The sequence below is a fragment of the Canis lupus genome, chromosome 21 (assembly GCF_003254725.2).
Source record: "Canis lupus dingo isolate Sandy chromosome 21, ASM325472v2, whole genome shotgun sequence".
Classification (NCBI taxonomy): domain Eukaryota; kingdom Metazoa; phylum Chordata; class Mammalia; order Carnivora; family Canidae; genus Canis; species Canis lupus.
This window is the reverse complement of record NC_064263.1, coordinates 22028461-22053113: the sequence shown is the minus strand read 5'-3', so window position 1 is coordinate 22053113 and position 24653 is coordinate 22028461. Positions and strand designations below refer to the sequence as shown.

The 24653-nt window shown below is 35.6% G+C and overlaps 1 protein-coding gene across 10 annotated transcripts in view; it reads left to right on the top strand.

Annotated features, from left to right (window-relative positions):
• Nucleotides 1–24653, top strand: part of ACER3 (alkaline ceramidase 3) — a 158419-nt gene that overhangs the window by 21985 nt on the left and 111781 nt on the right. For 5 of the 10 annotated variants that reach the window (XM_025419593.3, XM_025419594.3, XM_049098738.1 and 2 more), the window contains one exon: nucleotides 15316–15426. The exons of 1 other annotated variant lie outside the window; for it this stretch is intronic. In XM_025419593.3, coding sequence (XP_025275378.1) covers nucleotides 15316–15426 — 111 coding nt within the window. Of the gene's footprint in view, nucleotides 1–13352; nucleotides 13472–15315; nucleotides 15427–22056; nucleotides 22132–24653 lie in introns of those variants that run through there. 4 more of the 10 variants (XM_035704099.2, XM_025419595.3, XM_035704101.2 and 1 more) reach the window with 2 other exon arrangements.

Below are 24653 nucleotides of genomic sequence, written 5' to 3'. Positions count from 1 at the left end.
GCCTGATGTGGGACTCGATCCCCGTCTCCAGGATCATGCTCTGGGCCAGAGGTGGCGCTAAACTGCTGAGCCACCTGGGCTACCTGAATATACAGATTTCTAGAGAAAAATTACTTCCTTTTGTGGCCTTTTTGATAATATTAAAAACAATATTAACATAATTGGTCATATTTATTGGCACTTACTATGTGTCAACAACCATGATAAGCACCTTATTTATTTATAATGAAAAATCTGTTTTGGGAATATTTATGATGACGGCCCTGCATATTTAAATTTATGTCCTCCTTTTTTCTATGGAAAGAAAATGGGTAACTTTCTGAACAATTTTGACATTTTATTAGTTTTTCAGCAAAGTAATAAATGTACATTTGCGTATTTTTGGTTGCCTTTTGTATAATCAGTTGGGAACATATTCTTTCATCATAGAAAACATTAGTCACTCATGCCTTCTCTTTTCTCTTTCCCATTTCACAGCCGTTAGTTCAGTCCTTCATTATCACTTAGTTGGATTACTGTAGTCATATCTTATTTGTGTCTTTCCTACCACATTTAGTCTATGGCTTATCTTAAAGCTGTCTCTTTGTCATTCCTCTACATCATTTGCTCCTATTTGCTCTTTCTGGAAGAGTTCAAATTGTGCAGTTTGGTAGGGAGGCCATGGGCATATTGTCCATGTTTATATTAGTTCCACTTATTAGAGTAGCTGTATGTGTCTTCTGATATAGCTTGTCCCCCAGAAGTAATAAAAGTTACTTGTCATGGTTTCCTAGGCATGGTATGTTCTTTCTTGCTTTTGCACATTTGTGCCTCTCTGTCTTAAATATCTTCCCTGAACTTGTCTAACTCCTATTCACCCTTTAAGGCACCTGGAATTATTATCTCTTCTGTGAAATTTTCATCAATTTTACCAAGCCAAGGGTTAATGAATTGGCACTGTTTTCTAAGAACTTCCATTATGCTATGTTGTATTTTTAAAATTGACGTTATGTTCATATGGATTTCCTTTGTGGAAACTAATTTTCTTGTTTTTCTTATTAGAAAGTAATTACTTTCTTACCATGGAAAATTTTGAATCAGCCACCAGATATTGATTGGTTATTTTCAATCAGTTGATATTACTTTCAATGTGCCAGGCACAACAAGCCTGGGAGAAACTGGGGATCCCTGGGTGGCACAGCGGTTTGGCGCCTGCCTTTGGCCCAGGGCGTGGTCCTGGAGTGCCGGGATCGAGTCCCGCATCGGGCTCCCGGCATGGGGCCTGCTTCTCCCTCTGCCTGTGTCTCTGCTCCTCTCTCTCTGTCTCTGTCTCTGTCTCTATGTCTATCATGAATAAATAAATAAAATATTAAAAAAAAAAAAAGCCTGGGAGAAACTGGTGAATTCTTCATGAAATACATAGTTTAGACTTGGGGAAGTACTTAAATAGTTCAGCTTTTCAAAATATTGTGAGGGAAATATTTTTTTGTAGAAAATACAAAAAAGCAGAAAAAGAAAATGAAGAGCACCAATAATCACTCTGTTCAGCATTACATTACAAAATGAAATGTAAAAATCAGACTTGGCCCAAGCAGGCCCATGAGGCACAATTGATCTGCATAGGTCCATGTTACCGACTCCTGCATCACCTCACCCTCAACCCACAGCTGTGGCCTCGTGGAAAGTTTCTTATGACCAGTTGTTTGCTGTTTATCCTCCACACTCTTTTTTTCTCTCTCTCTCTATGCACACACACATATTTTTAAAATGTTTTTCTTTTACTTTTCACTTACTTTACCTTTTTTTTAAAACCTCATGCAAGTGGGCCTAAAATATGGCTGTTATGGTGAGGATAAATGTAAGGGAAATCTGCTCTACTGAATGTTCCCATCCCTTGCTCATTGCCCTTCTGCCTCCTATGATAGCTCAGGACTCCTTTCCATCTCTTTCCTCTTTTCCTTTTCTTCTTCCCCAACTAGGAAATGTGTTTAAATGCATATAAAGCAATAATCAAGACACTTGTATAAATGTACATAAAGATGTTCACAGAAATATTTAAAAAACAGAGAGGCACCGGGTGGCTCAGTTGTTGTGTCTGCCTTTGGCTCAGATCGTAATCCCGGGATCCTGGGATCGAGTTCTGCATTGGGTTCCCCACAGGGAGCCTGCTTCTCTTTCTGTCTATGTCTCTGCCTCTCTCTGTGTCTGTCATTAATAAATAAAATCTTAATAAAAACAAAACCTAGAAACAACCTAGAATGTTCAGTGATATAGGAATAGATAAATTTGGTATATTCCTATGATAGATAGCATACTGTGCAACAGTTGAAAAGAACGAACTATTGTAATTATCTACTGGATCCCTCAGTTGTCATTTTTATTGATAAAAACTATTTGTGGAATGATATGTATAGAGTTTTCAGATGAGATCGGGCGTGTTCAGGGTGGTATGGCCGTAGACTGGATAGAGTTATCATACATGTGTGTAAAATGAATTACAATTATGCACCCAAATTAACACTAGTCATTACCTCCGGAAATGTGAAGGGGAGTTGGATTGGAGAGGTGGGTGACTTTGATTATATTGGTAATAGTAAATAATGATCAATTTTAGGTGGTGAATGTATTTGTTACTTATTCTTTTTTCTGGATTATATAGTTTCTGGCACAAAATAAATATTTAATTGAATTTCATTTTTCTCAGTTTTTGTCAACTCTTCTACAGGAGGAGTGCATCAGTGTAGTAGCAGTAACTAGGATATTACACAACCAGTTTCATATCCCAGGTATTTAAAGCTTCTCCAGCTACTTTAAAGATATCCACCCCCTTCCCCAAAGTGATCTATTTTGAGGTACAAATTCAGGAAATAAATATTCTTTTTGATAGATTGGGCCAGGAACCTGTTTTTAGGAGAAATACCAATATACTCTGTTTAGCATCTTTTGTGTTACACAGTTACTGTTTCTGCACTTGGAAGTCTGTAGATTATAACTCCCTATATACTATGTCAAATAATTTATTGTGAAACCTCTGTCAATTAAATTAGTTACTCATGCCTTCTCTTCCCTCTTTCCCATCTCACAGCCATCTTAGTTCAGTTCCTCATTATCACTTACTTGGATTATTGCAGTCATATCTTATTTGTGTCCTTCCTACCATATATAGTCTATCAAACTTATCTTAAAGTTGTCTCTTTGTCATTCCTCTGCACTGTTTGCTCCCCATTTACTCTCTCTGGAATAGAGTTCAAACTGTGTGGTTTGGTAGGGAGATCATAGACCTGTTGTCCATGTTTATATAGCATAATTGGTTTCTTTTCTTCCAAGTTATTTTTCTTTTTTCTTTGACAGAGAGATAGAGAGTGTGCCTGTGTGTGCAAGCTTGAGTGAGAGAGGGGCAGAGGGAGATGGACGCTCCTAGCTAAGCAGAGAACCTGGCCTGGGGCATGATCAAAGGACCCTGGGATCATGACCTGAGCTAAAGGCAGTTGCTTAACTGACTGAGCCTTCCAGGTGCCCCTAAGTTGTTGTTGTTGTTGTTTTAAGATTTATTTATTTTGAGAGAGAAAAAGAAAGCAAGAGCATAGGGGAGGGGCTGAGGGAGAGAGAAGTAGACTCTTGCTGAGCATGGAACCTGATGTGGGGGTCAATCTCATGACCTGAACCGAATTAAGAATTGACCACTTAACCACTAAACCACCTAGGTGCTCCTTTTTTCCAAGGTTTTATTTAAATTCCAGTTACTTAATATACAGTGTAATATTAGTTTCAGGTGTAGAATTTAGTGATTCAACACTTAAATAAAACACCTGGTGCTCATCACAAGTATCTCCATTACTTATTTCACCCATATCCACCCTGCCCGCCTCCTCTCTAGTAACCATAAGTTTGTTTTCTGTAGTTAAGAGTGTGTTTCTTGGTTTGTCCCTCCCCCCACCCCCCACCGTCGATGTTTGTCTTTGCCTGTGGTGAAATCATGCGGTATTTGCCTTTCTCTGACTGACTTATTTCACTTAGCATTATACTCTCCATCCATGTTGATGCAAATGGTAAGATTTCAATCTTTTTTTTATGGCCAAGTGATATTCCATTGTGTATAAACACACACACCACACTTTTATCTATTCACCTGTGGACATTTGCACTCTTTCCATAATTTGGCTATTGTTGATAATGTTGCTGTAAACATTGGGTGCATGTATCCTTTTGAATTATATTTTTATATGCTTTGCTTAAATATCTAGTAGTGCTATTGCTGGATCATAGGGTAGTTCTATTTTTAACTTTTGAGGAACCTCCATACTGTGTTTCAGAGTGGCTGCACCAGCTTGTATTCTCCTTTCTCTGCATCTGTTGTGTCCTGTGTAAATTTTAGCCATTCTGATAGGTGTGAGGTGGTATTTCGTGTTTTTGATTTTTATTTCTGTGATGATGATTGATGTTGAGCATCTTTTCTTTTTTTTTTTTTTTTTAAGGTTTTATTTATTTACTCATGAGAGACACAGAGAGATAGACAAAGACACAGGCAGAGGGAGAAGCAGGCTCCATGCAGGGAGCCCAATGTGGGACTCAATCCTGGAACTCCAGGATCATGCCCTGAGCCCAAGGCAGACGCTTAACGGTTAAGCCACCCAGGCATCCTGAGCATCTTTTCATATATCTGTTAGTCATATGTTTTCTTTGGAAAAATGCCTATTCATGTCTTCTGCCCATTTCTTAACTGGATCATTTGTTTTTTAGATGTAGAGTTTGATAAGTTCTACTATAGATTTTGGATACTAACCCTGCAAATATCTTTTTTCATTCTGTAGGCTGCCTTTTAGTTTTGTTGACTGTTTCCTTCTATATATTCATGGTTTTTAACTGATGCATTTCAGCTCTATGTAAATGAAGAGTGAAAAATCGTAGTGAGATTAGTTTTGGGTAAAGGATAAATCTGATCTATGAGATTAATTTGTGAGTAAAGAATTACTCCATTATATCATAATTGAACTATTTCTAAGATGTCTGTTTTTTAATATATTAACTATATTATAAATTTGGCACTAGTTTAATTTGCATAAGAGCAGAGTCTGTCTTGTATTCCTTTTTTTTTTTTAATTTATTTTATTGGTGTTCAATTTACTAACGTACAGAATAACCCCCAGTGCCCGTCTTGTATTCCTTTGTAGTGCTTTTCATAGTAGGTATTCAGTAAATAATTGCTTTTAAGTGAGTGAATGAATGTAAGGCTGCTCTTAAGAAATTTAAGGAGGAGCACCTGGATGGTTCAGCCAGTTAAGTCCTGCCTTTGGCTCAGATCATGATGTCTGGGTCCCAGATCAAGACCCACATTGGACTTCCTGCTTGGCAGAGAGTGTGCTTGTTCTCTCTCTCTCTCTAATAAATAAATAAAATCTTTAAAAAAAATTGCAACTTAAGGAGATAGACGTAGATACTTAAGTTCTGATTTAGTAAAAAAGAGAGCTATCAGTGCAGGGCAATCTGTGCTAAGTGCCAGGTGAGAGGTTAGAACATTAAGTGCTGTAAGAAGAAGGAGTGATCATTTTCAGTAGGGTGACTAAGCAAAACTTACTTCAAGTTGGGCCCTGAAAAGAAAGATTCAATAAAAATAGAGAGGAAATTGAGATTATCAAAATAATCATTTTCTGATTTTGTTATTTCAAATGCCTCTTCATTTTGAACATGGTTTGGAAACTTCACCGTTTTTGACCTTTGGATAAATCTGAAATCTTCATTTCACCAAATATTTCTCCAGGAAGTTCAGGATCACCTTATTTCCCTTGTTCTTCTAATTCATGTCTTCTGTATCATTCTTATCTGCTACTTGTTTATTCTCACTGTTCATCTCTCATCTTTGAGCCGCCTTCAAAGCAGCGTTATATAAAGATAATATTCTTTTTTTGCTACGAGTCTTTCCCCTTCCCTGTAACCTCTATTTTAATGGACTTTAGTTTACCTGAGCCATAACTGATGTGGAGCTCCCAAGGTCTTCTGTTATTTCTTTGAGAGACCGTTGTGTACTTGGCTTTTCTTCCCAAACCTAAAACATACTTCCTCTTGAACTTAATATGAACATTTTTATTTTTATAATAAATAGTTCTAAAATATTTTTATTATAACATACATAAAGTGAAAATAGAATGCATGTTTTTAAAAATAATGTGTAAAACCAGTTTTCATAAATAATTTTTTGAAGCTACTAGATGCACTCTAAAGAATATAGAGGGCAGCCCCAGTGGCTTAGAAGTCTAGCGCCGCCTTCAGCCCAGGGCCTGATCCTGGAGACCCAGGATCAAGTCCCACATCAGGCTCCCTGCATGGAGCCTGCTTCTCCCTCTGCCTGTGTCTCTGCCTCTCTCTCTCTCTCTCTCTGTCTCTCATGAATAAATAAATAAAATCTTAAAAAAAAAAAAAAGAATATAGAATGATGCTTCTATTAGTGATGATGTATTTATCTTTTCTTCTTTCAAGGCACAGTTCCAGTGCTAGCTCCTTACTGAAGCATCTCTTGAGTTCCCTCCCTTCCCGGAGTATGTTGTTGGCTGCCATTCTCCCTTGCTCCTTGTTTACCTGTCCCTACTAAATTGTGTATATACTTTCTCAGAACAGGAACCGGGATTATTCACTTGCTAATAACCTTTCTTTCCATTTCCCATCTCAGTGCCTTGCCCATAGAAAATAATTAATAGGGGCGTCTGAGTGGCTCAGTTGGTTAATCAGTTAAGTATATGCCGTCAGTTCAGGTCATGATCCCAGGGTCCTGGGATTAAGCGCCTTATCACTTTATTGGGTTCCTTGCTCTGTGGGGACCGTCCATCTCCGTCTCCCTCTGACTGCTGCTCCCCCTGCTTGTGCTTTCTGTCAAATAAATAAAATCTTAAAAAACAAAAACAACAAAAAACAATAAATGCTTGTCGAGTTGAACTGAATTTATGCTTATCATTTTTTAAATAAGACATATCTGTATTGGATTCCTGGATTTTTTTTGATAACTGTTTTGAAAGCTACTAAGGAGTACCTAATACTATATTATGCACTTATATGATTTTTTAACATCTCTAAGTAAAACAGCGTATACTGCAACTTTCTTTGTTATTGTTCTGAATTGGAAGGCAAACTTTCTCCCTTTTGATAACTGTTTTGAGCTGATCTAAATACCAAGACAATTCCCAGGTAGCACTTAATTTTTATTTTATTTAAAATCAATTAACACATAGTGTGTTATTTTCAGAGGTAGATTTTAGTGATACATCAGTTGCACATAATAGTCAGTGCTCATTACATCAAGGGCCCTCCTTAATTCCCATCACCCAGTTACCCCATCCCTTCACCTACTTCCCCTCCAGCAACCCTCAGTTTATTTTCTATAGTTAAGAGTTTCTTATGGTTTGTCTCTCTCTGATGTCATCTTATTTTATTTTTTTCTCTCTTCCCCTATGTTCATCTGTTCTTTTTCTTAAATTCCAGCACTTTATTCTTAACATAGCATGATTGTGGAAATCCCTGGTTGTTATGATCAGTGGATCTTTGTCATATCAGAAATGATCTTTTTGGGTCATATTTATTGTTTTCATCATACTTATTTAAAGACTTTAAATATTTTGGCCCCCTCCCCCACATTTTACAGGTCAGGAAAATAAGTCTTAAGCATAAATAAGCTAACACTGCTAGAAAATGGTCACAGGTATGAATAAAATGTTGCCAGATATAAATTGAGATTAAATTAGATGATATTCATATCTTCTTTCAGCAATAAAGTCTCTGAAGTTCTGGGAATCTTTAACATTATTTGAACAGTTGCATAATCAGTAAAATATCTGACAAAATGAACTTGCTTTGGGGAAAGTTTCGGATTGCTTTCAAGCTCAAAGCAGTTACTGCTCTCATCAACTCATTTGCTGACTCTGCAGGAGGGCTCCTCACAGCGGCAAGGCAGCAATATCAATCATTTTTCCAGCTTTGCCAGGTTTTAATGCTTCTATTTTTTTTTTTTTTCATCTTTCATTCTGGGTGGTTATACACTTGTAAATACAACTGAGCTCTCAATTGTCTACCCCGTTGCCCCACAGCTGTCTTAGGCAAAATTCAGAACTGGTAAGACTGCTGAGCACACTGGCTCCACCTACTGTCTCACTGAGGCAGACAACTTCCTACTGTTTGTCCCTCGAGAGTTGTTTCAAATTTATGTTTGCAGGTTGCCTTTTCCATCTGACTTTTTTTCTTTTACTTTTGGTATTTGAGTTTTCATTTACCAAAATTGGATTTTACCTATTAAGAAATCTCTAAATTATTGGAATGTTGTTAACCTTGCCTATAAATAAGGGGAGAATACAAATAAATTGTGTTTGGGGGTATAAAAATGTTGTAGTTTTCAGGTTTAAAAAATTCATTAAGTCTGTATTCAAACAAGATTCCCTCTGTGGAAAAAAAATATTTTTTTGCTTTAATGTTTTAGTATATTTATTGTGTGGTATATGAATGAATCTCTAGTTTTTATTTATGGAAAAAAACTTAATTGAATTTTCTGGAAGCATCCCAAACCCAATTTAACTCTAAGTAGAAGTTATTTAGCCTTCATTTTCTATCATTCATTTATATTATTAATATTTTAATTTTAAACTGTAAAAACAATTAACCACATTGTAGAAAATACAGAAAAAAGGGGGAAAATCCATTATTTTACCATCTTAAAAAAAAAAAAAACAATTCTGTATCATTTTGGTGTTTGGGGAACCTTCAGCAATCATAGTTATGACCAGCCAAGATTAATAGGAACATAGTTTTTGTTTGTTTTTTGTTTTAAGATCTTATTTATTTATTAATGAGAGACCCAGAGAGAGGGGCAGAGACATAGGCAGAGTGAGAAGCAGGCTCTCTTTGGGGAGCCCAATGTGGGACTTGATCCCAGGACCCCACTTTCATGACCTGAGCCAAAGGCAGACACTCAACCGCTAAACCACCCAGGCATCCCAATGAGAACATAGTTTTATAGTTGTGCTAGTTATCATCTTACTAACCCATCAGCTCCGAATTCATCATTCATTGTATGCTTTGTGAAAATGGACCTGGGCCTTTAGGTTTCCTTTGACAGCTGGCCAAACTTTAGCAACTTTTAAGTATATTATTATTAGCTGTAGTCACCATGCTGTATATTAAATCTCCAGAACTTGTTAGTCCTCTAACTGGAAGTTGGTACACCAGTATGTCCTCATCATCCAGTTCCCCACCCCAACCCTTGGTAACAACCACTCAGTTCTCTATTTCTGAGTTTCATTTTTTTAGATTCTAAATATACATGAATTCATATAGTATTTGGTATTAGGGTAATGCTGGATTTGTGCGTACAACTTTGGAAGTATTCTCTTCTCTTCTATTTTTTTTGGAACAGTTTGAGAAGGTTTGGTGTTAATCCTTTTAAATGTTTAGTAGAATTCGCCAATGAAAACTACTTGTCTTCAGCTTTTCTGTGTTGAGTATCCTTACTTGTTATTGTTTTATTAAGATTTTCTTCCTGATTCAGTCTTGGTGGATTGTATATATCTAGGAATTAATCCATTTTTCTAGGTTTTACAATTTTTTCGTGTATAATTGCTCATAGTAGTCTCTCAGGATCCTTTTTGTTTCTGTGGTATTGGTTGTAATGTCCTCTTTTAGTTCTGATTTTATTTATTTGAATTCTCTCGCTTTTTTTCTGAGTTAGTGTAGCTAAAGGTGTGTCAATTTTTAATCTTTAAAAAAAAAAACTAGTTCTTTTTGGGCTGCTTGGGTGGCTCAGTGGTTGAGCATCTGCCTTTAGCTCAGGACATGATCCCAGGTCCTGGGATCAAATCCTGCATCAGGCTTCCTGCATGGAACCTGCTTCTCCCTCTACCTATGTCTCTGCCTCTCTGTGTGTCTCTCATGAATAAATAAATAAAATCTTTTTTTAAAAAAACAAAACAACTAGTTCTTAGTTTCATTCTAATTCAATTATTTCCACTCTGATTTTTATTTCTTTTCTTCTCCTAACTTTGGGCTTAGTCTGTTGTTTTCCAGTACTTTGAGATATAAAGTTAGGTTGTTTACTTGAGGTCTTTTTCCTTTTTAAAAAAGGTTATTTATTTATTTGAGAGACAGAGAATGAGCTCATGGTGGGGGGAGGGGCAGAGGGAGAGAGAATCTCAAGCGGACTTCCCGCTAAGCACAGAACCCAATGCTGGGCTCAGTCTTATGACCCCAAGATCATGACCTGGGCCAAAATCAAGATTCAGACACTCAACCAACTGAGCCACTTAGGTACCCTGAGATCTTTCTTTCTTCTTCTTTCTTTCTTTTTTTTTTTTTTAAAGATTTATTTGAGAGGGAGATAGAGCAAGAAAGAACATGAGTGGGGTAGAGAGAGGGAGAAGCAGGCTCCCCACTGATCAGGGAGCCTGACATGGGGCTCTATCCCAGGACTCTGGGATCATGACCTAAGACAAAGGCAGATTCTTAACTGAACCACCCAGGCACCCTTCTTTTTTTCTTTTCTTTTTTTTTTTTTTCTTACTACAGGTATTTATTTCTATAAACTTTCCTTTGGAACTGTTTTAGCTGTATCTCATAAAGTTTGGTATATTGTGTTTCCATTTTCACTTATTTCAAGATATTTTTAAATGTACCTTTTGATTTCTTCTTTGCTCCATTGGTTGTTCAGGAGTATGTTGTTTAATTTCCACATATTTGTGAATTTCTAGTTTTCCTCTGTGTTATTGATTTCTAGTTTTATACTACTGTGGTCAGAAAAGATACTTTCTATGATTTCAGTTTTTAAATTTTTGCTAACATTTATTTTGTGACATATGATCTATCCTGGAGCATGTATATTCTGCTGCTTTTGGATGGAATGTTCTACATATGTCTGTTAGGTCCTTTTGGTGTTAAGTGTAGTTTAAGCCCAACTTTTCTGTTTTAGTTTTCTGGATTTACTATTCATTGTTGAAAGTGGGGTAGTGAAGTCTCTCACTATTAATTGCATTTTGTCTTTCTCCCTTCAGAACTCTTAGTGTTTCTTAATATATTTAGGTGCTCTGATGATAGGTGCATACATATTTAGTTATTATATCCTCTTTATGAATTAAGCCTTTGTTATTACATAATGATCTTCTTTGTCTTTTGTTACAGTTCTTTTCCTAAAGTCTGTTTTGTCTAAGTGTAGCTACCCCTACCCTCTTTTGGTTTCACTTGCATGGAATATCTTTTTCATGCCTTCACTTTGAGCATATGCATGTCATTAATGTAAAGTGAATTGATTATAGCCAGCCTATAGTTGGATCTTGTTTTTTATCCATCCAACCACTGTGTGGCTTTTAATTGTAGAATTTAATCCATTTACATTTATAGCAATTATTGATAGTTAAGGACTTACTAATGCCGTCTTACTATTTTCTGGCTGTTATATATAGTTCCCTTATTCCTTTGTGAATTGATGATTTTTTATAGTTTCATGCTGTGTTTCCCTCTTTATTTTTCTGTAGGTTTTGCTTTGTGGTTACCATGAGGCTTACATAATACAACTTAAAGACAGAGCATTCTTTTTTTATGCTGATAACTTTACTTACTAAACTCTACACTGTTATTCCCTTCCTTGTAAATTTTGATATCACAACTTACCTGTTTTTTAATTTCCTGTTCATTAATAGGTTACTGTAGTTTTAAAAAAGTATTTTAATTTCAGTACTGTTAACATTCAGTGTTATATTAGTTCCAGGTGTACAATGTAGACATTCATCAATTCTATACATTACTCAGTGCTCATTGTGATAAGTGTACCCTTAATTCCTTTTTCTTTTTTTTTTTTTTTTTTTTATTTATGATAGTCACAGAGAGAGAGAGAGAGGCAGAGACATAGGCAGAAGCAGGCTGCATGCACTGGGAGCCCGACGCGGGATTCGATCCCGGGTCTCCAGAATCACGCCCTGGGCCAAAGGCAGGCGCCAAACCGCTGCGCCACCCAGGGATCCCTTAATTCCTATACTCTATATAACTCCTTCTTCCCCCAACCCCCACCTCCACTCTGGTAACCATTAATTTGTTCTCTGTAGTTAGAAATCTGTTTCTTGGGTTTGTCTGTCTGTCTCTCTTTTTTTTTTTCCTTTGCTCATTTGTTTCTTAAATTCCATATATAAGTGAAATCATATGGTATTTGTCTTTCTCTGGCTTATTTTGCTTAGCATTATACTGTGTAAATCCATCTGTGTTGTTGCAAATGGCAAGATTTCATTTTTTGTTATGGCTGAAAAATATTACATTGTGTATATATATACTGCATCTTTATCCATTTATCTATGGATGGACACTCAAGCTGCTTCCGTAATTGGCTATTAATTATGCTGCAATAAACATAGGGTGCATATATCCCTTCAAATGAATGTTTTCATATTCTTTGAGTAGATACCCAGTAGTGCGATTATTGTATGGCAGGGTAGTTCTATTTTTAACTTTATGAGGAACCTCCACTGTTTTCCACAGTGGCTACACCAGTTTGCAGTCCTGCCCACAGTGTACAAGAGTTCCTTTTTCTCCATATCCTTGCCAATACCTGTTGTTTCTTGTGTTATTTTAGCCATTCTGACCGGTATGAGGTGATACCCCATTGTGGTTTTGATTTGCATTTCCCTGATGATAAGTGATGTTGAGCATCTTTTCATGTGTCTGTTGGCCATCTGCATGTCTCTTTTAGAGAAATATCTGTTCATATTTTCTGGCCATTTTTTAATTAGATTATTTTATTTTTTGGGTAGTGTATCAGTTCTTTTTGTTTTTTGGACACTGCTCGCTTCGGCAGCACATATACTAAAATTGTATTTTGGGATCCCTGGGTGGTGCAGCGGTTTGGCGCCTGCCTTTGGCCCAGGGCGCGATCCTGGAGACCCGGGATCGAATCCCACATCAGGCTCCCGGTGCATGGAGCCTGCTTCTCCCTCTGCCTATGTCTCTGCCTCTCTCTCTCTCTCTGTGACTATCATAAATAAATAAAAATTAAAAAAAAAAATACAGCACTATTTAAAAAAATAAATAAATAAAATAAAATAAAATTGTATTTTGGACACTAACTTAATTGGATATGTCATTTGTAGCTAATAGTTATTTTTAATGCTTTTGTCCTTCCATCTTTATAAGTTATAGAATTAAGTGATTAATATACCATCATATTACAGTATTAGAGTATTCAGACTTGAACCATATACCTACCTTCACCAGTATGTTGTATGTTTTTATATATATTCATGTTAATAATCAGCATTATTTCATTTCAGCTTGACAGTCTTTCTTGTTGCTATTTTGTTTTTAGAGACTGAGAGCAAGAGAGAGAAAGAGAGTGAGTGGGTGGGTGGGAAGGAGCAGAAGGAGAGAGAATCCCGAGGCTCCATGCTCAGCAGGAAGCCCAAGTCGAGGCTTGATCTCATAACCCTGAGATTATGACCTGAGGCGAAATCAAGAGTTGGATGCTTAACCGACCTTGATCCAGGTGCCCTGATCTTGTTTTTTAATGCAAGCGTTTATAGCTATACATTTCCCCTTAGTGCTGCTTTTGTTACATCCCGTGAATTTTGGGATGTTATGTTTATTTTATGTTGTGTGTATTTTTTATCTGTGTTAAAATAAATTCATCCACTTTAATTCATCTATTTTCCCTTGTGATTTCTTCTTTGATCTATTGGTTGTTTAAGAATATGGTATTTATCAAAAAAGTATGGTACTGCCACAAAAATGGATACATTGATTGATGGAACAGAATAGAGAGCCCAGAAATAAACCCATACTTATATAGTCATTTAATCTTTAACAAAGGAGGTAAGAATATACAATGGGCAAAAGACAACCCCTTCATAAATGGTGCTGGGAAAACTGGATAGCTACATGTAAAAGAATGAAACTGGACCACTTTCTTAAACCATACACAAAATGGATTAAAGACCTGAATTAAGACCTGAAATCATAAAACTCATAGAAGAAAACTTAGGCAGTAATTTCTTTGACATCCATCTTGAAATGACCATGGCAGACTTCCATTTACCTTGAACTCAAGTCTCATAGCCATTCCAAGCTGCAAAGGGGTCTTGGAAATGTAGTTTTCTTAGCTAAGTATCAATGTATTCAGGTTAAAAATTGGGGTTCTTTTATTAAGAAAAAAGGGAGAATGATTGGGAAGGCAAATAGCTCCCCCAAAGAAAGGAAAGAAAAGAATATGTCATTTAATTTCCACAGATTAGTGAATTTTTGTTTTTGTTTGGTTATTTCTAACTTAATTTTGTTGTGGTTGGAGGACATATTTTGTATGTTATCTATCTTTTCAAGTTTATTGGAAACTTATAGCCTAATGTACAGTCTGTCCAAATGTTCCATGTATACTTGAGAATAATGTATATGCTAAATGGTAGAGTGTTCTGTATATGTCCATTAATTGATACTTATCTTGATATCAGCTCCTATGTTGAAAATCATTCATTTGGAATTTTGAATGTTTTGTGTCACTTTATTTTACCCAGAATCAATTTATAAAATAGTTTATCCATTTCTTTCCCCATTTTACTGCCTATTTCTGCTTTAGGGTATTTATTGCTTCTTTGGTTTTCATGTTTAGGTTTGTTTTTGTAAAGACAGGAACAAAAATCAGTTGAAGATCCACTGCTAGAAACAAGAAATTAAATATATTACCATAAATGAAATTTTAAAGAGACACGCAAAATTCTTACCCCACTTTGTTGCTGTTTTATTCCACAAACAAAAGTAGCACAATACTGTATTTTATCCTGTCATTACTGTATCCATAGATTGCTCTCTTAGTCTCTATGGCTATCTTCTCCAATTCATTTTTTGCTGTGTTTTTGAGGTTCTTTCTGAGATACTTGCCCTTTTCATCTTTAGAATTTCCTTTAGTGGATGTTCTGATTGAAAAATCTTAGTTTCTTTTTTTGTTTTTTTTTTTAAGATTTTATTTATTTATTCATGAGAGACACACACACACAGAGGCAGAGACACAGGCAGAGGGAGAAGTAGGCTTCATGCAGGGAGCCCGATGTGGGACTTGATCCTGGGACTCCAGGATCACGCCCTGAGCCAAAGGCAGATGCTCAACCACTGAGCTACCCAGGCATCCAAAAAAAATCTCTTTTACTTGTTATTTTAATTGAATTCTTCTATAAAATTTTTTTGAGTAGAGAATTATTTTCCTTTAGTACCTTATAAATATCTTTTCACCATGTTTCTTAGAAGTCACCAATTTAATTTTTATTAAGGGCCAAGTGTGTGTATTTTTATTTAACGTGGTATTGACTAATATAATTATTTTCTTGTGTTTTTCCCCTATAGGGAATACAGTGAGTAACCTGATTATGATTATACCTCCAATTTTTGGTGCAATTCAGAGTGTTAGAGATGGACTGGAAAAGCGGTACATTGCTTCTTATTTAGCACTCACAGGTATGTACAACACTTCATCTAAAAACAATGTATAATATTCACATGGGTTATTTTTCTCATTCATACCTAAAATTGGTTCTTAATTTTATATTGTTTATTACACAACTGGAATATATTCTGAAACTTCTGACTTAAAATTCCAGTAAACTGAACTGCATGTTGAGTAGTTTTTTAAAAAAATAGAATATTTCAAGCACATAGGAAATAATAGAGATAATATAACAAACATACCCATGTATCTTTGTCACATATTAGTACTTTGCTATATTTGTTTCAGATTTTTTTCTTTTTTAAGGAAATATACTATGGATAAAACTTAAGCTACATTTGTATTTCTGCCTGATTTTATTCCCCTCATCCTCCCAGAGTTAACCCCTAACTTAATTTGATTATCATTTTCTCACATGTTTTTCTATTTATACTACATATATATGTATACTTAAAAGTATATATGATATGGTTTGCATATTTTCAGACTTTTTATAAAGGATATTGTACTCTGTTTAACCTTTTGCAACTTACTCATATTCCTCTACTTGTCTGTGAGGCAGGGACCATGTCTTGGTTATCTTTGTGTCCCTATTGACTGGCAATTTAGTGGTCTTCAGTAAGTATTGGATGGATGGATAAATGAACTCTACCAGAGCATAAGACGGGAAACTCTCTGCCATGTTCTTGCATTATCATTGTAATGACAAAAACAACAAAGTTGATTCTAGTTCGTTTTTTATTTTTATTTTTTTAATTTTATTTATTTATTCATGAGAGACACAGAGAGAGGCAGAGACACAGGCAGAGGGAGAAGCAGGCTCCATGCAGGGAACCCAATGTGGGACTTGATCCCAGGACCCTGGGATCATGCCCCGGGCCGAAGGCAGGTGCTAAACCGCTGAGCCACCCAGGGATCCCGGATGGAGAGATTCTAATGCAGACTCCATACTTAGCACAGAGCCCAACATAGTGCTCGCTCGATCTCTGGACTCTAAGATCATGACCCAAGCCTAAACCAAGAGTTGGAAGCTTAATTGACTGTGACACCTAGGTGCCCCTACTTCCTGGGATGTTTTAAGAATGTTCATAAAATATTGACAAATCACAATCAGTAGTAACAATAAAATAAAAAGATTTAAGGAACTTTCTGGTTGCCCTAGGATAATGGTGGCCTCCTAAATTAGAATTTGTCCATTCCTCCTCCTGGAAAACTATATAGAGTAAGAAAGTAAATAATGCCACACTTATTTGATACTTTCAGCTTACCATGAGAAAAAGAATATGTGAACTTCAAATCATTTTTAAATAAGCGAAAACACCAAATTTCAACAGAACAATCTTTGATGTTTTAGACTTGGGGAAGTTTGAAAAACTGCATGGAAGAGAGGAGAGGGATTGAGAGCCTAAGTCTGGAATATATAAATAAATAAAAATTCACCTTAAATGCAAAATTTCTGAAAGCAATCTAAGATTTGGTAGATCACAATACTGGCTAAAGGTGTAAATTACTTAAAAGTATTTAAGACCTAAGGTGGCATTTTTGGAAAAGTACTTCTGGGAAAGAGAGAAATAGAAAGGAGTGGGACTAGGGTGCCTGCATGGCTGATTTGGTTAAGCATCTGACTCTTGATTTCTGCTCAGGTCATGATCTCAGGGTCATGGGATTTCATCTCTGTGTAGGGGTCCATGCTGAGTGTAGAGCTTGCTTGGGATTCTTTCTCTCTCAAAAAAACAAAATTATTTTAAAGAAGAAGAGGGAGAGACCCTTTGGAGATATGTTAGTGAAGGGAAAGAAGGAATCTAGAGGGAGGAATTAATATCCTATGGAAACAAAGAAACTCAAACATGTCAGACCCTTATCCTCCACTCCCCACCCTCCCAAGTAAATAAGTATTTTTTGGAAAAGGGCGTTAAACCTCACTATTCTCACAGAAGGGGGCAGTCTTGAACTAGGAATTTTTTAAGCCCCCCGAAAATCTTTACGCTTTCCATAAATAGACCAAAAGAAGCAGTCTACATCCATATAAAATTACTGTAAAAAGAAAACAGAAAATGAGAATAAGATTTTTTGGCTCCTGGGCATCCTTTCCCTACAACTAGTTACAAAGCAGAAGGACAGAGTAGCACAAAACTCCTAGCTGAATTAGGTACCCTCAAAGAAATGAATCAAAAATTTAAAAACAAATAACACCTCCTTCTCCCCAAAGAAATAAAATTAAAATTGATTAAATTTAGGAAAAATATTAAGGTTGAATTACAATGTGTTGACAGTTTAATCAGGGGTACTTGAGAAGGCAGAGAAATAAGCAAAAGAATGAAAATGAGATAAAAGGGTCAGAGAGAAAGTAATTGAAATGGAAGAGAGGCAGAGAAGATATCATAAACAAATAACTGGAGTCCCTGGAGAAGAAAAACAAAACAGTGAAATAGAGTTTACGTTTAAAACTATAATCCAGGGACGCCTGGATGGCTCAGTGGTTGAGCACCTGCCTTCAGCTCAGGGCATGATCCCAGGTTCCAGGATCGAGTCCTGCATTGAGCTCCCTGCATGGAGCCTGCTTCTCCCTCTGCCTATGTCTCTGCCTCTCTCTGTCTCTCATGAATAAATAAATCTTAAAAAAAAAAAAAACTATAATTCAATAAATTTTTTTATAAATGAAAGAAGAAAAATGAATCTGTGTATTAAAAGGTCCATTTTTACCTCTTAAGACTGACTTGGAATGGTTTACTCTGAAACATAGCCTTGTAAAACCACTGGATTTTAAAAATGAAAAGAAAAGAAAATCCTTAAAGCTCTAGTAAAAAAGGCTGGGTTACAGGGACGCCTGGGTGGCTCAGCAGTTGAGCATCTGCCTTTGACTCAGGGCGTGATCCCGGAGTCCTGGGATACAATCCTACATCAGGCTCCATGCAGGGAGCCTGCTTTCCCCCTCTGCCTTGTCTCTGCCTGTGTCTCTGTGTCTCTCATGAATAAATAAAAATCTTTAAAAAAAAAAAAAAAAGGCTGGGTTACTGACTAGGGCAAATAAATTAGATTGGCATTAGACATCATCAGCAAAACAAAAGAAAAGCACCAGTGAAACAGCATTTTTGGTGTTGGATTAAACATTAAAAATGGATTTCCTATTCCAGTCAAGTTTTTTTCAAATATCCGGGTTATAAGAAGACATTTTTAAACATGCAGGTACTCACTGACTATTATACATGTGACTCCTTCCTCATAAATCTGTGAGCACTGTACTAAGTTAGTGTCTACTAGCTACATTTCAAGTGCTCAGTATTTATATGTGGCTCATGGCTACCCTGTTGGGCAATACAGATACAGAGCATATCCATCATCACAGAAGGTTCTGCTGACTACATTATACTAAGGAATGATGTTTATCCAAGTAAGAGAAAACTGGGAAAACTTTGGCAAAATGTCTGATGATGAGCCTTTAACATATTCAACTATAGATCTAAGGCTGCAACAAGTGGGATAGGACTGAAGGATAATAGACGGACATTATATAGTCTAATAAGTAGAAAGAGTGAGTTTGTTTTTTTTTTAAAGATTTTATTTATTTGTTCATGAGAGACAGAGAGAGAGAGAGAGAGAGGCGCAGACACAGGCAGAGGGAGAAGCAGGCTCTAGGCAGGAAGCCTGATGCGGGACTCAATCCTGGGACTCCAGGATCATGCCCTTGAGCCGAAGGCAGACGCTCAATCACTGAGCCACCCAGGAGTCCCAGAATGAGGAATATTTTTAATGAGGGAAGGAAAGAGCAAAGTAGAAGAAGTTCGTTGACTGTTGCCTATGTAATAATTTGAGTATTAAAGAATATGATTTAAGCATAACAAGTTGGATTATAAAGATCAAATAAGAAAAGAGAAGGGGACTCAGGGAACTATAAAATTCATAAGAAATAAAGAAACCCCTGAAACAAAAAAAACTCTTTCCTACCTACCAAAAGAAATTTTTTAAAGAGCAAAAAAGACTTACTACTTAGAAAAATACTAAATATAAAATGATGTGTAACAATTATAGTAAGATGATAGAGTTGAGATTGAACTTATCATTTCAATTAATACAAATGAGCTTAATTGTCAAAATGAAAACATTTAAAAATTTGCTTACTAAACAAGACTAAACTTTATACAAAAGACACACCTAAAACAAAATGATTCAGAAAATTTGGAAATCATAAGAAGGTAAGGCTAGTGATCTCGATATCATATAAAGTAGAATTCTTATTAAAAAGCATTAAATGTGAAAAAGAAAGACTTTTAAAATTCTAGAAGTCATGATTCAGAATGAAAATACAACAGTTATAAATATCTCTGCACCAAATAATTAAAAATACCATTTTTATATAGCAGAAACTATAAGAGATACAGGGAGAAATAGAACTATAATGATAGGGATCCCTGGGTGGCGCAGCAGTTTGGCGCCTGCCAAACCTGGAGACCCAGGATCGAATCCCACCCACATCGGGCTCCCGGTGCATGGAGCCTGCTTCTCCCTCTGCCTGTGTCTCTGCCCCCCCCCCCCCGTGACTATCATAAATAAATAATTAATTAATTAAAAAAAAGAACTATAATGATAGAAGATTATAATATGCCACACTCAGTACAAAACAGGTGAAGTGAACAACAAAAATTAACAATATCTAAGACCTAACAACATAACTAATAAAGTTGACAACATGAATTTATGCTGAATTTCATACCCTTATGGAATATAGGCCCTCTTCTCAAGTGTGCATAAAATGTTCATAAGAACAAGAGTGGAACATTAAATGGAAATAATAAAATAATATATCATCACAGTGCATCCATGCTAAAAATTAACAAATTTAAACCAGGAAAACGTTCTTCTTTTCAAAAATTTTAAATCTATTAACTCTAAATGAAAGGGAAAATGTAAAGTGAAATTATAAAATCCTTAAAATAGAATTGTAACAAAAATTTTGCATATCGTAATCTGTGGGATTTATTTAAAGCAGCCATCAGAGGACAATCCATAGGTTTAAAAACTTAATAATAAAATATAAGACAAAGTAAAATATTAGTTAAGATCTCAAAAGGCAAGAAAAAAGGACCACAAAGTAAATCATATGAAAGTCCAAGGGAGGAAATTATAAAGACAGAAGCAGAAACTAACAAGATAAAGGACAGAAAAACATAGTTCTAATGAATGCATCAACTCCCCTCCCCCTTTTAAAGAAAAAGTAGGCAACTAGCTAACCTAAGAAAAAAGGAGCAAGCATAAACAGACATAAGAAATGACAAGGACACCTGGGTGGCTCAGCGTTTTAGCGTCTGCCTTTGGCTCGGGGATGATCCTGTGGTCTTGGGATGAGTCCCATATCGGGCTCCCTGCATGGAGCCTGCTTCTCCCTCTGCCTGTGTTTCTGCCTCACTGTGTGTCTCTCATGAATAAATGGATAAAATCTTAAAAAAAAAAAAAAAAAGACGAAGGGAAACACCCATCGAAACAAAGGAATTAAATTTTAAAACCTCTTTTGGCCTGTTTGTTGTATATGTGAAACAATACTGTTCAACAGTAAACTAGAATTTTAATTTGCTGAGTTCTTTAAAAAAAATTAAGATAAAAGCTCTGAAACTAAATTTAGAATTGGATAATTTACTAAGAAAATAGTTTAGCAAAATTGACCCCAGGAAAGATAGAAAGCTTTGAATAGACCATTGTTTATATGAAAATAGAGTAAGTTATCAAGGTACTCCATAAATAATACCAGACCCAGATAGTTTCTTTGAGTTCTACTAAAACTTCAAAGACAAGATAGTCCCAGTGTTAACATAAATTTTTTCAAAGCATGCATAATGATGAAAATTTCCATATTCATTTTATGAAGAAAACAGCATTGTTATGTAAACCTGTTAAAGTGCCATTAAAAAAAGGAAAATTAAGGACTAATATGAATATCAATGCGGATATCATAAATTATTACCAAACAAAAAGGAGAGAACTGATGCATGTAACAAAAAAGAGGAACCTCAAATATTATGCCAAGTGAAAGAAACTAAAAGACACAAAACAGATTATATGATTCTATTTGAATGAAATTTCTGGAGAAGGCAAAATTAATGGAGATAAGAAGGAAATCATTAGTTACATAGGGTTTTGGGTGGGACTGGATGTTGACTACAGGTGGGCATAAGGGCAGATGGAATTACCACAAAACTGGATTGTGATATTGCACAACTTTTTAAATTTACTAAAATTCATAAAATCATGCATTGAGTAAATTTAATGGTATATCTCAATTCTTGATTAAAAATTTAAAACCAGTGGTCACGGAAAATGGAGGAATGTGCACAATATGTGAGAGGGAGGATGTTGAGTGTTTATGTCTAAGGGGTGGGGCTGAAGGAAGAAAAGCAATCGAGGAGATTAAAGATACAGAAGACTTGAAATTAGCGATATATATATATAGGCACTGTATCTCTTTCTGGTGAGGTATAGCTACTTTTCCCATTGTACCTGATATTTAGGATCCAGGCAGCCACTCCTAATTGTTGAAGATTGATTGTCACCTTGAATTTGAGGATTTTTCTCTTTAGGGATCGATGTCTTATTAAGTGAATTCATTTGCATATTAATGACCAAAAGTCATTTTTTTTATGTTTATACAGATATGATGGTTTGAGTAACTATTCCACATATTGTGGTAATCTGCTGTCTTCTGATATTCCTGTGAATATATGGAGGTACATATTTTCTAAATTATTTTTTCCTGTAACCTTTTTCCAACTGAGGAAGGTTTAGGGGTAATTAAGGGAGATAAAAAATAGAGCACAGTAGAGGCATCATAATGAAATTCTTGGGCCTCTTGCATCAGTATCTCTTCATGGAAAGCATCCTTATGAAATTTACTCTCTGAAGGTCAGAGAAAGCCCTTGAGCTCAATATTTTTTTTAAAATTTCTTGCAATTACACCACTAATATAGATTAATAAGTCCTTATTTGATTCCTTGGAACCAGAAGTATTTCTAAATTCAGATTGCTTTTGGATTTTAGAAAATTAATAGATTATATGTACTACAATAGATCTACTAAGCCCACCAAGACTTGGGGTAGCACTCCATAGGTGAACTATTCATCTTGCCGCTTAAGACGAATATTTACACTAACTGGGGTAAAAAATTACTATGAATAGCCTTATGTCCAATCAGGTCAGATTTTACTGTCAAATCAGTTTGTGCCAAACTTAAAAAACAAAAGAATTTGTGGTTTTAAAGCTTTTTTTTTTTTTGAGTTATTAACAAGATAGTTAAATTTATTTAATTCTCTATTTTCTTATTTTAAAAAGTAGTAGATAATAAATAGAATCTGGCCCCACATTTGGAAAATAATATACCATGACAACTGGAGTTTATTCCCCAGAGTGTAGATCATTCACATTTAGGAGATCCATTAATACAATATATTACAGTAGTAAATTCAAGAAGAAAAACCATGTTATTATCTTCATAAATGCTGAAAAATGCTTTGTCAAAATTTCATATCCATTTCTTATTAAAAAGAAAACCCAAGAAATTAGGAATTGATGGATACTGTATTAATATGGTAATAGACATATCTCAATCCTAAAGCCAGCATTTTATTACTCAGTACGGAAGCACTAAAAACATTAATCAGTGCATTTATACTAGAGAAAATTATTAAGGGCCTAAAAATTGAGAAAGAAGGAAACTATCTTTGTTAACAGATATCATAGCAGGGACGCCTGGGTGGCTCAGCGGTTGAGCTCCTGCCTTCGGCTCAGGGCATGATCCCCATCCAGGGATCTAGTTCTGCGTCAGGCTCCCTGCAAGGAGCCTGCTTCTCCCTCTATCTATATGTCTGCCTCTCTCTCTGTGTCTCTTATGAATACATAAATAAAATCTTTAAAAAAAAAAAAAAAACCAGATACCGTAGCATTCCTGAAAACTCTAGTCTAGAGAATCAATTACCAAGCTAACTCAAACAACAAAACTATTTGGTGAAGTATCAGGCTTAAAATTATAAAAAGCAATAATCTTCACACATACAAACAATATCCCGTTAGAGATAATAGTAAAGAAAACCCCATTTAAAGTACCATTTCAAAACATAAAATATCTATGAATAAATTTAATAAGAAATATGTAGTATCTGTGTGAAAAGATCTTTAAGACACTTGATGACATGAAAGTAAATCTGAACAAATAAAAAGTTGTTTTTGGACAGACAACTTAAAGATTTCTATTAGTCTGGGTTAATTTATTAACTAAATTATATTCATTAAAATAATTATTAATAGAAAAACCAGTAGGTCTTTTTCATTAGGAGAGTTCGTATGAAAATATAAACATGCGAAGATACCTAGGCAATCTTTAAAAAGGAAGAGCTATAAGGATATACTACTCTTCCTATATATTATATTCTAAAACACTTATTGGTAAAATAGTATGTAGTACTGGTATTCCAATAGATAGTAAAGTGGAATTTTTTTTTTTTTAAGGCATAAATAGGGGTACTTGGGTGGCTTAGTTGGTTGAGCTTCTAACTCTTCGTTTCAGTACAGGTCATGATCTCAGAGTCTTGAGATTGGGCCCCATGTGGGGCTCTGGGCTCAGTACAGAATCCTCCCTCTCCCTCCAGCTCTGCCCTCTCCCTCACTCATGCTTGCTTTCTCTCTCACTCTAAAATAAATAAATAAATAAAATCTTTAGAAAAAAATAAAAAGGTCTAAATACCCAAGCCCATATTAGAGTTTAGTATATGATAAAGATTGCATCTCTAATCACTGGGAGAAAAGGTGAATAATTTAATAATATTTAGAGGAACAGAATAGATGTATGTATACCTCATATCATGCATAAGAATAAGTTTTAAATGATCAGAGACCTCATTATAAAAACTAAAATCTTGTAAGTACTGCAAGAAAATGCACATGAATTCTTCTATATCCTAACTGTGCAGAAGAAAGTCGTTGTAGCTATGATTCAGCATCCAGATGTAATAAAAGAAAATGTTGGCCAATTAAATAAAACCTTTGGTTTGGCAAAAGAATACTATAAGTAAAGTCAAAGCAAAAGACCAAAAGGTGAAAATATTTATGACTTATGCTACAGGTAGAGATTTAGTATCCCTAATATTGAGGATGGAGGGACACCTGGGTGGCTCAGTGTTTGAGCATCTGCCTTTGGCTCATGGCGTGATCCCAGAGTCCTGGGATCGAGTCCTGCATCAGGCTCCCCAGCCTGCT